This window comes from Serinus canaria, chromosome Z (genome assembly GCF_022539315.1).
Source record: "Serinus canaria isolate serCan28SL12 chromosome Z, serCan2020, whole genome shotgun sequence".
NCBI lineage: Eukaryota > Metazoa > Chordata > Aves > Passeriformes > Fringillidae > Serinus > Serinus canaria.
In genome coordinates, this window is record NC_066343.1 from 34,496,039 (window position 1) to 34,508,297 (window position 12,259).

At 37.4% G+C, this 12,259-nt stretch overlaps 1 protein-coding gene across 2 annotated transcripts in view; it reads right to left on the reverse strand.

Moving 5' to 3' along the window:
* Window positions 1-2,021: 2,021 nt before the first annotated feature.
* SYK (spleen associated tyrosine kinase) overlaps window positions 2,022-12,259 on the reverse strand; it is a 47,831-nt gene continuing 37,593 nt past the window's right edge. For both annotated transcript variants that reach the window (XM_009096092.4, XM_018920946.3), the window contains 7 exons: window positions 10,542-10,632; window positions 9,719-9,896; window positions 8,280-8,489; window positions 7,675-7,864; window positions 6,219-6,359; window positions 5,912-6,024; window positions 2,022-4,299 (listed from right to left, as the gene is read on the reverse strand). In XM_009096092.4, the coding sequence (XP_009094340.2) occupies window positions 4,227-4,299; window positions 5,912-6,024; window positions 6,219-6,359; window positions 7,675-7,864; window positions 8,280-8,489; window positions 9,719-9,896; window positions 10,542-10,632 (996 nt within the window). In that variant the 3' untranslated portion in view covers window positions 2,022-4,226. The remainder of the gene's footprint in view (window positions 4,300-5,911; window positions 6,025-6,218; window positions 6,360-7,674; window positions 7,865-8,279; window positions 8,490-9,718; window positions 9,897-10,541; window positions 10,633-12,259) is intronic.

A 12,259-nucleotide genomic window follows, 5' to 3' on the forward strand; every position in this document is an offset into this window, starting at 1 on the left:
GACAAGGGCAAATAATGATCTCTGCACATTTACACTGGAGTGGTCATCCAGGGAGTATTTACATTTGAAGTAATGAATTTTTATGGACAGTAGTGTAATGCCTTCCCCAGTTGTGTCTTGTTTACTCTCTTCTCTGGTTATCAAGAAGTGTGGACACCTCCACTGCCTCAGGGAAGCGGTCGTTATGCTCCATGCAGAGTTAATTATGTCAAGGAACTCAGTGGGTCTTTGTCTCAATTATCACATATGTGACAGGAAAGAATAAAATACCTACTTGGACATAGGTGCACAGCTCTAGCTTAGCTTCAGGGAACTCTAAGTGATTGGAGGACTGCCCTCAGGATTTTCCTTACATCTCTCTGACTGTTTTTTAACATGAATCTATTTTTTTCTTCTTTTTCTGCATGCCTTGCAGTCTTCAAGTCTTCTTGAGTCTGTCCTCACTAAACTTAGGGCTGGTAATTACAACCGCTTGCTTAATGTTTCCCTATATTATTCAATCCATATGTCACCCTCACTCCCTTCTAGGCACATGTGGGCGTAGTCTGTATCTTTCTGCGTGCAATCCCTCATTGCTGTGATCATTTAAAAGACAAGGGATCATTTAAAAGACAAGGGAGTCTCAGAAGTCTTGGTTAATCATCCACAGCTGACTATTCACCATATAAATAAATGATGATTCGTCCTCACATGCAACATTGCTTCACAGCAAGGAGCAGAGAGTGTGTGTCCTCTGTAACACGCAGGCACAACAGCCGGGGCAGAGCAGAGTGCCAGAAATGACCAGGCAAGTGCTTCACTCCAACCGCGTTCAGGCATTGCCACCTCCTGGCAGGGCTGGGGTGAGGACACCCTGCTGCCTTGGTGCACGACCTGGCTGTGCAGGTCAGGCTGCTTGCAGATGGTTCTTTGGCAAACTGGCAGGGCTGACTGTGCTGATTTAAGGAGTGAAAATTATGGGTATTTCTCACTGTCTGATTAAAAGCCCCCTTTTTGCACAGTGTTAGAAGCAAGGATAGGCTGGACCAGGGCTTTTAGGATGTTTGGGTGTGTCTTTATGGAAAAAGCCACATGCTTCCCGTACTTCAAAATCATACTCCACAATTTTGTAAATTTGAGCCCTAACCAAAGCTGTAAATACACAGTGAAAAGCCTCCAGTGAAAAGCTCTCTTAGCGTGTTATCACCTAGTCCTTCTTTTCCACCAGCCTCCCTAACTACATGCTGCAGTTTTCTACCCCTTAACTCTGTCATGACAATAATCTGTAGGCCTACACCACCAAGTGGCATTTCTGAGACAAGTCTAAAAATAGACAACCAGATCCAGACAGCCAAAAGAGAGAAAGTCTCTTCATGTCAGCTGATGGTGCAGCCCTGCAAGTGGGAAGGTGCAGCAATTAGACCAGATTTGCTACGCAGGAAAACATCCACAGAAGAACAGAGTCACTCAGTCACTGACTGATCCCCCCCAAAGGTAACTAGCTGCTTGAAGAGTTGTCTACCTTTCCGCCTTTCTTGTTTACTATTCAAATTCACATTCGCACTCATCTAGCCTTAGCTCCCCTGAGAACCCGAGCATGCAAAAACAGCTAAATGAAAGACTAGCATGTTGCTGTTATTATTTTAGAATACCTAGAACAGCTGTCTGAATTTGAGGGAGGCCCTCAAATCTTGCATAGCTGACATCTGTAAGGCAGAAATTCTTGGCTAGCTGATATAGTGCACTGACTCCTGGCATCTCTAACCTTCCAGATTCAGCTCAGTGTTGAGGTAAAGCACTTAGAAAAGATTTAGGTGCAGTAACAATGTGCATATTTTGTGAATTTCCTGCTATTCCTGAATTGCTCCAAAGGCAGCCCAGGCTTCAGTGGCCTTATATGTCTTGGTGGGTACCCTTCACTGTCAGTAGGTAAATCTCAGTCTTCCATAACAATCATGGTGACTCAGTACATATACACACTGCATAGCATCAGGATTTTTTACAAAGCATGTAATTATGAAATGATTCTTTTTAAGACAGCATATTTTGTAAAAGTATCTTTAATTAAAATGTTAAAACCGAATCCATTTATTTCAGGATACTTTATATTCTCATTGTATACTTTTATTATGTAATAGTGAAGTTAAAAATAATCAAGTAACTCCAGAAAGTGATGTTGAGATTCACTCAGAAGAGAAGAAATAATCCTCCCGGTTTGTTTGTCAGACATCACTTTTAAAGAGAGGGAGAGTTAGAGATTAATATATCTCTCATTCTGGAAACTGAGTACTGTCACTCACTGGTTCATAGAGATTTGTGCAATTTTTTTATAGCTAATATCCCCATAACTGTACTAATTGCACGTGTAGAGATAACAAAATCTCTGCAACATAACTAAAGTGACAAAACACCTATGTATAACTATGGCTAACTTCTACAGAAGCTGGTCTTGTAAAAAAATGTTTCTTAAAAACATAACAAAATAAAATCATCTTCAAGGCAAATCATGTTTGGTCACATTTGAAACACAGTCTATTACACGCAGTATCTTCCAGTAGCTTGTGGTGCCTTGCACTGGACAGCCAAGACTAAACTACTAAAAGGCACCAGATATTATTTAACAAATAGACCATAAAAAGCAAAAAAAAAAAAAAAAAAAAAAAAAAAAAAAAAAATACCAGTAGCTTCTATATTTTTCATAGTCCCATCTTTTATGAAAATTATTTCACCCTTTCTCAGTTCAATTGCTTACACAATTTAATTACTAGAGGAAAAAAAAATACCTACCACTGCATCTCTAAGCATACTCTGTTAACACAAAAATTAAACATGTATACACTAAACAGCCATATGCAATAAATATATCTAACTCTAAATCTTATTCTTTATATTCTTCTAAGATCTCTATATCTAGCAGACAAAATGTAAGCAGATTCCTGAGATATATGCAAATGACAATAAAATAGCTGCTTGTAAGTAATAAGTAATAGAAATGTCTCTATTGATAATATTTAAAATGAGGTTGAGCAAGAAAAGCATAAGGGTAAAACAGAATCAGAAATTGATTCCATGATTTGTTATTACTCTACTATACTTCCAATTTAATGGAGATGCACACTACATTACAGAAGAGTGATAAGAGGAATGCCTTTTCCTGAGATGTCCACTGAGATTAGTTCCACGGGACAAATACTAAGATTTTGGAGCTAGTAATCTTGTTGTCCACATGCTCACTATAAAATATTTGAACTAGATGTGAAATTTAAATTTAGAGGGGGTAAGGTGTGGTGAAATTCTCATATGCTTTTTAAAGAAAGGTTTGAAAAAAAGACAGAAATGATTGCTGCCAAAATACAACACAAGGAGCTATATTATACCCAGACAGATACATAGAAAAAATATGTCCGGAGAAGGATGGAAGAGCACAGAGAAAGGAAAGCGCTGCTCCATATTTTCAGGAATGCAGTATTGGAGTTTATGTTAAAATACAGAACCATCTTAGGTGCTCTTATGTTTTCTTCCAAGATGAGATCAAGCCTCTGAGTTCCCAGTTTTCACTAGGAAAAAAAAAAAAACTCCCTGAGGAACAGCTGGGCTGAGGAACAAAAGAAGAGATGAGGAACAAAAGAAAATGGTCACATTTAAAGGACGGGATGATGTTAGAAAGTCAGAACTCTCACTTCCCCTCTGCTTACTTTACTACTAGGAATAATGTGATTTGGTTTAAAGGGGCTTGGTGATAAAACCAAACACACTGCCAGTCAAAGCATATGACACACTTGCACAGCGAATTTGATTCATAGTGAGAAATGTTTATGCTATTCTTCCTTGAGGAAAGGGAAGGCTGGAACAACTAAATACATTTAAAGGCTAATAATGTTGATGAGAAGAATTTAAATTTCAATCTGCATTCCAATATAGGAGGGGAAGAGGGCTGGGCTCAAAGTCATTAAATAGATTTTCCAGGACTGCAAAATATAATGCAAATAAAGCTGTAAGTAAAATTAAATTGAATGTAGCAAAAGTATAAGCATCTTGTCTAACATCCTTGCTGCGCACTTTGAGACTGTTACACCTCCAGAACTTTTCTGGGGTAAGAAAAGGCAACCTTACAGACACAAGGCTCAGCTCTGAGCTTTGCAGGTTGAAAACAGAAGCACAAAAATCGAGGTTGCTTGGTTTTGGAAAATGTGCCGCTTCTTAGAGGGTGCTGGCCGGAGACGAGGAAGCTGCTGCTGCCCACGCTGTTAGTGGGAAATGTCATAATAGTAGTTGCGTAATCTCATCTCCACTGCAACAAATCCTGGCCGGTCATCAATGCTGTGGGAAGATGACAAGTGTCACTGTGCAGGAAGGACACAGCTGTCAAGGTTCATGGGCCTTACAGCCCTCGGGACTCTACCCCAGTGACAGCTCACTTAAAGATGCTCACAGTATTTTAAGGCTACAAAAATGACACTACAAAATTAATACCAAGTGACAAATACTATTACAGAGCATCCAGTCAGTGGATTTACTATCATGCCTGTTTGTGGTTGATGAAGGCACTAGAAGAAAGAAATGGTAAATCAGCTCCATTTAATTTTCTACTACATTTACTTTAGTAATAATCTGGAGAAAAGAATATTTGCCATGCAATATTTACCTTATAAAGGGTAGCACCATCACACAGAGTGATTAGAAGCACTCAGAAGAGCCTAGCACACACCATATGACTGTACCATCTTTCTTTTATATCTGCAATTGTTTCTTTATTTGGAGAACACAACTGAACTGACAACAAGCCCTTACAATTTTACATTACATATTGAGATAGTTACTCTGCCTGGCCTGAACCTTCTTTTTAAAGTTTATTTTCTTTCTAATAATAAAGATATTATACTACAAAATCAAAATCAGCATGCTTTATGATATGATTGTTACTAAAAACAAAGCTGATCCCTTTCACTGTAGAACTGCTACAGCATTCCTTGAGTCAAACCAAAAAGCAGGAATTACTTTTTGGTTGCACGTTCTTTCTAGAGTACTAGGTTTAATAAAGCTAACATATGTTAACTAGGTTTAATAAAATTTTAATAAAGCTAACAAAGAAGCAAGGTACCCAAAAATGAAGTACCAGAGCTCCCTAACGTGGAACTTTCACACAAACCTATTTTCCTGATGGTGAAGAATAAGTGATATTAAAGAATAAGTGATATTAAAGTAATTTTGGGTTCTTTCTGAAGACTTTCTTACAGTTAAAAGTAACTTCAGCAAAATAGTTTAAAACAATAAATCATGAAAGAGTTTTAATATATTTTGCAATATACTAATTTTAAAAAATAGCTAGGCTTTATTTTTTTCTGTATTTCATAATTCTACTTTCTAAATGGTTATGAAACAGAAAAAAATGTTTCTGGCATATCAGAAAAGATGGTTTGCCTCTCACTGATAAGAAGTCAGTGTGGGATCCAACTTGAATATACTCCGTTATTAGAGAAGAGATAAACAGCTCAAAAAAAATTAAATATTAAGAAATAGAACAAACATTTTGGCAATGTGACTTTGCCAAGCTAAATTTTAATTTCCAAGCTTAAGACTTGGAAATTAAAATTAAACAAGCCACAATTCAAAATGAAACAATAACATTTGCTTAACTTCAAACATTCTTTTCAAAATGCATTAGACTGACATTTTTGTGTACTTATTTTTTATGATACCATGTATTTTGTATATAACTCTGTTCTACAAAATTGGCCTTCTGTAGTACACTCTGTAACTCAGATAATTTTCACCTGAAAATGCAATTGACTTCTGAGCTTGGAGTACAGTTGTAAGCCAAACTCCAGCTGAAAAGATGCATTTTGAAGTAAGCCCTACTCACCGCCTTTCTGACTATTAATCATGTAGATTAAAATGTACTTCTATCAAAAGAGCATCCCATCACACTCACTTGTATGTCCAACACAATTTCATTAGACTATAGACTTCTGTTGGGCAGACTTCAGGACGTTCCATTCGTTCTCCTCTTTCAATCATCTGTGCAACTTCACCGCCTTTCATGCCCTGGAACAAGGTGACCAGAACAGTCATTCAAGTTGCAAATGATTACTGCACACATGACAGCATAAATCAAACACAGGTCTGGAACTCATTTTGGGCTATCTTGTTGCAGCAAGTCCCTTTAGTTAGGAAAAGATACTGGTTCAAATTTGCTCTGAATTTTTAAAGAAAAAACACGGCCAAATAAAACCACTCACCTTATATGGTTTTTGTCCATAAGAGAAAGCTTCCCACATTAAAACCCCAAAGCTCCAGACATCACTTTTGCTAGAAAATTTGTAGAAATTCATGCATTCCGGAGCATACCATTTAACTGGCCATTTTCCATGACTTTGTGCCTAAAATATGTCATATCAGAAAGGAAAAAAAGCAGACTAGATAAAGTGATAAGTAGTAAACAACATCTGAATGCACATAATTAACTTAGATCTACACACATTTGTACTAAGTACCATAACATTTCTGATGCAGTTAGCATTAGAGAAAATGGGTAACAGCTTCTTCCAGAGTGTTACAAAATTGTTCTAATCTTCCACTTTCAAAATAATGCATTGAAATGAAATCCATGGTAAAAAAAACATAGCTAAATGACTTTGAGTCACATTTTTAGTGACATTTAATTTAAAGTTGCTCTTTAGAATATTTTTTTTCCATTTGGATCTCACAAAGGCTAAGAGACATGTCCAGATGGTTGAAGAGGGATGCTCTATTTCAAAGCACAGTGACTTTCTTGTGGCAAACTGCAGTTTACCTAAATTATCCCGTAATATTGCTTTATGGCCATTCAAGTGTCAAGCTATACCAGCACAGTGCTACATCTAGTGATGGGGGCCTACTGCATCCTGTGGAGTTGTAAAGAAAATGGACTTTGATACTAATTCTCAAGGCCCTGAGACTGAGATTAACAAGCTAGGCTAGGCTAGTGGCAGTGATTTAAGGTGCCTTTTCTGGCAACAGTGACTACTGTGCCTACACAGGTTTTCACAAGGGAGAATGGGCTTTCTTCTCCTCTGCAGTGTTTCAAGGGTTGGATTATTAGTTTCAAAGAACTGATAAAAGGGAATAAGCAGAAGGAAGAAGCAACTTGAACTGCAGGAGTGATATATCAGAAAATCAAATATAGACACGGTAACAGCTTTTGTCTCCCACCTCTTACCTTATTAAATGTTGCAATTATTTTAATCACTTGAGGTGTACAGAGGTCCAAAGAATTTAAAATCAAGATAAACAAATTTTGCTTAGGTTAATTTATTAGTTAACAATGGTATTCTTTCAAAAACCTCCCCTAATTCTGTTCTATTAGACAGTGTATTAGTGCTAGCCTCCATTTTACTTGGACATAATGAGAACTGTTTTGCAACAAACACATTTTCACCCATTTATATAAGGTAGTATCCCATTTCCATAATAACTTTCAATCTTCTAATGACAAGTTCATCAAAAAGAAATGAAAATAGACAAGTAAAAGGAGGGACAAGCTTTTTCTTCTCTACATGTCTTAATGTTGATCACATATTTTGAATTTGGTAATCTAATACCAGGTTACATAATAACAACTATACATAATATTTCTCATTTTCCACTGCATTTCAACTGAAAATATCCTTATTAGCTATGATACTACACAGTTTTCATGTTGTGTTCAGACCTTACCTTGTAATAACTTTCATCAGCACTTAGAGCTTTAGAAAGTCCAAAGTCACTAATTTTGGCATAATGTTGGGTGACTAAGAGCACATTTCTTGCAGCCAGATCTCTATGAACAAAATTATTCTCCTCCAGGTATTTCATCCCCATGGAAACCTGATGCACCAGCTCTGTTATATTCTTCTCTGTGACATGTCTGAAAATCACAATTGAATTTTCAAGAGGTCAGTAGTTCATTTTCATGACTTTTCATGGAGTTCAGACACAAATCTTTACTCTGAACTTGTCGACATTACACTGGGAACATGATTCACTTACACTTAGCTAAGCTTCAATTTGAAAAGGCAGTCTAAGCTTTGACCTGGGCAAGATATGTGTGATCACATTAATAAAGGAGAAGTTGAAGGATATATAAAAAGCCTTTCATATATTCAAAACACTATTTTGGAAGAAATATTTGACAGTTTGTAGACATGTTCCAGTGAAGAATAACTACAATCATTAATTACTATAATAACAACATATCAATTTTAATTTTCCTTAAAGAAAAATAAAAAAATAAAAGAAAGGAACTTTTCCATTTCTACGGAATAGAATCAAAGTGTACGTACCTATTTTTTTGCAAAAATTTGTTCAATGGCCCAAGTTCAGCCATTTCCATTACTAACATCCAGGCCTCAGCTTCACATATACCTATCATTCGGACAATATATGGGTTATCCAGTTGCTGCATTACATTTGCTTCTCTGAGTAACTCATCCTTTATGGCTGGATCATTACTCTCGTTCTTCAGAATTTTTACAGCAACAGGCTTGGCACCCCTGCAAAAGAAAATCCAGTTCTGGGACTAGTTGCTGAAAAATCAGTGCACCAATGCACATAATCTTCATTAGGTATTTCCATTCACATGGTATAAATTGTGACAAAAGACAGAATTGACACTCAGAGGAGAAAAAACAGCCACAACAGGAATATCTTTCTATCAAATGCTCAGAAGACAGCTAAGCAAAAGAGTGAGAATGAAAAGAACCTGAGAAAATTACAGACTGTCATAAAAATGCCAAAAAAATCCTGAAAAAAACCACTGGACAAAATTTTCTTGTCCACTCTGGCAAGGATGGCATAAAGCTTTTCTGGCAAGAAAAGCTATGAAGAGCTTTCTAAGCACTTGGGTGTTTTGGGAGTGAGATTGGAACATGCACCACTTCTAGGTGCCAAGGCAGGGTTCTGAAACCCTGAGAATCTAAGCCTACTTCTGCAACCTTCCATTCATTCAGCAAACTGACAGAGTGACTGATGAGATGTAGGAATTTGAAGGGCTCTGATGTCAGCTTGTGTATATTTTAATCGTGTTTCACACAGATCAGGTGTGAAACACGATTAAAATATACACAAGCTGACATCAGAGCCCTTCAAATTCCTACATCCTATATTAGAAAAATAGAAATACTTTCTGCCTCTGAAAACCTTGGTTAAAGATATGCCTCCAACTTCAAGAGACAAGAGTGTGTACATAATCATTCCATGCATATAAACAGCATACTGATAACATTTCACTATGAAAATGCATGAAGAGTCAAGTACAAACAGGGTCTGTTCCTGCTGACATGATGTGATGGAAAATGTTACATGTTCTGTCTTACTGAAAATCAACATTCCAGCTTCAGGAAACTGGTATTTATCACACTTCAGGCAAAACTCTCTTTGCTATAGGTAAACTATCCATGGCACTCTCCACGTTTTCTGACAGAGATATTGTGCAGATGGGAAATACTGTGTAGCATTAGTACTTTTGCAAACTATGAAGCAAGGCATTGGGATTCCTATCTACTATCCCCATCAGGAAAGAAAACAGTCATAAACAGTACTTTCCCACTTTACAACAAAAATGAGTACATAAGTGTACATATAAACAGAGAAACTGGTGAATATTAACTCAAATTAGTTACAGTCTGTCACCCTAAATAACACAAAGATTACTGCTACCCCAAAAAGTAAAGGCTAGAACTTTTACATATTGGATTCCATGAAAATAAAAGGCAACACTCACTTTTTCATCTTATAGAAACCTTTCTTTACAGTACCAAAGTTGCCAGAGCCAAGTTCACCTTCCTCCAAAGTCAACAATTTCCTGTCAAGAGTGACATTTTTCGGTTTAATTTCATCTGGATCGGCATATGGACTTTCATAGACCTCAGTATCCATGGGTAAGGCCTCTCTCTGATCACCTGCAGTTGAAACAATGAAAAAATTAGACACGATTTCAGAAATTTTTGCTGCCACAGCTAATATATTCATCTTTTCTATGTTCAAGAACATCAGTGTGTTGCAAGGGCATTATGAAGAAACCCCATGCTGTCCATCTATATGCATTTTAGAGCAGACCAAAAGACAGAGGCATCCCCCTGGTGACATGCTGTAACTACAGGGCGAAACCAGGAGGTTCCTTGAGAAAAGGAGGGTAAAAGGTTGACCCTTCTCCTTGGTACTTCCCATTAGTTACCTCGCACAATTCTTCACTCAGAATTCTGCCTTATATGTACTTCATTCTTAGGCATCCACCTTTTACTGCATTATGCTTGGCACTGTGGATGCAACAGGGCACAATTCTTTCTGTGACATGAGAGGATATAGTTTCTAGAGTCCAGTAAATAATACTCCTCTTCAAAATGGAAAAAGGGGTTTCTGCTAAATGATTTTTCTTACAGATGGTGACAGCTGGTATCTTCAGCTATCTGGCTTCAGTTATGATAGTGGCTATACCAGTACATAACAGAATGTGAAATATATGCAAGAAAAAATAAATAATGATTGAGAAAGAGCTCTGCCATAAGGAAGAAAATTGCATTAATGGCATATATTACTATGCCTACCTCTTTCTGCTCCTACAAGACCTCTGTTCCTTTGCAGCACATATGGATTGAAAGGTGCTTCTTCTGGTGGGTGGCCGACAGTTGACTGAAGCTGTAGCACACAAATTAAGTTTTTCTGTTTAGCAATGAATAGGTAAGTTAAAAGCACCATTTTTTCCTCCCCCAAGAATTTTGGCATAATGCTTACAAGAGACACATAGGTGAGAAGAAGAAAGAAAGGGATCCGAAAGAGGTTATTTCATTCTGAATGTTATTGTTAGAGCAGGCCAAAAGCACAGAAAGATACTACAAATATTTCAGAACATTAGATAAGAGAGAATTAACTGTAGTGGGCAATGCACAAATCTTATTCTGCAGATATTAAATTTGCATGCTTTTTTCAAATTTGCCATGTAACACAAGTAGTCAGAAGGATTTCTCTTTAATCTGTCCTTCCTCCTTCTTCAAGCTATCTCTCCCCTTATCTAGGCCACAGAGAAATTACTAGCACAAATGAAAACAAAAAACAATTTCCTGTTTCTCTTGTGGATATTACAGATTTTAAAGAAGTGGAATCAACTGTAGTAAAAAGTTACTACTTTCATAGGCTTCAGGGACAAACATCATGGACCAGAGACTAGGCCTGTTTGTCTGCTCTGAGGAGGGAAAAGATCACTTAATTAAGCATCGGGCTCAAATACAATTCCTCTGCCTTTATTCTTGACAGAAATAATATGGTGTACACAAACCATCTCACCCACTGTGTCTTCTGGAGCTCCTTGCCTGGCACAACAAAGTATGGATGAGAGAAACTACTAGTCTGGTCACTTCTGTGTGTGAGCTGTTGGGAACATGGAATTACAGAATCTATTTCTGCAGGTTAGTGTCTTCTCAAGTGAAGAGAAACAAAGCTCTAGTGGAAGCTGTCCCTGACCATGGCAAAGGGATTGTAAGGAAACAATATTTAAGGCCCTTTCTAACACAAACCATTCTATGATTCTGTGAAGTTTCCTATAGTGAACTATTGGATGCAATAGAAATTTTCTCATTTGGAAACTGCATTTAGTAGGGGAAACACCTGACCTGGGAACTACAGACGTTGAAATCATAATTAAGTTATCTGCCCAGATGGATGAAATAGAAAAGGTTCCACTACACAGATTTTACTGCAATCCATGTGTAGGAAGCCAGTTTTCAGCAATATTCTGGCCTGGTAGGATGAGCACATTGACATCAGGCACAGTAAGGGTAGTATTTCTGACTTGGAACAGTGCTAAAAGGCCATTTGCTGTCAAGGCAAGCCACAAAACCCCAAGACAGTTCTGGGATATGTCAAGGAACAAACTGACTGATCTACCATTCTAAAGGCAAATGAAGGTATGAACCAAGATCCTTAGCTCTAGTTTTGTTTTTCTAGTCTGATTCACCCTGGCAGCTTTCCAAGACCTGTGTCACTCTATTTCACACAGGCAATTCATTAACCCCAAACCCTCATTAAGACTGGAAGTCAACTGGCATACTTTGAACTGGCTAAATGTAATTAATGTACACCAAATTTTGCACACCTCAAGAATCCATTCACCATTGCACAACAGTTGGTAAAAACATAGCTCTGGCCAAGACATAGCTGAGTCCTCAAATTAGACATGTGCAATTAGAATTGCTCTTCACAACTCAAGAACACAAAAACAACAACAACAAATCCAAAAGGATTGTATGCTCTTGCTCTGCATAAAAAA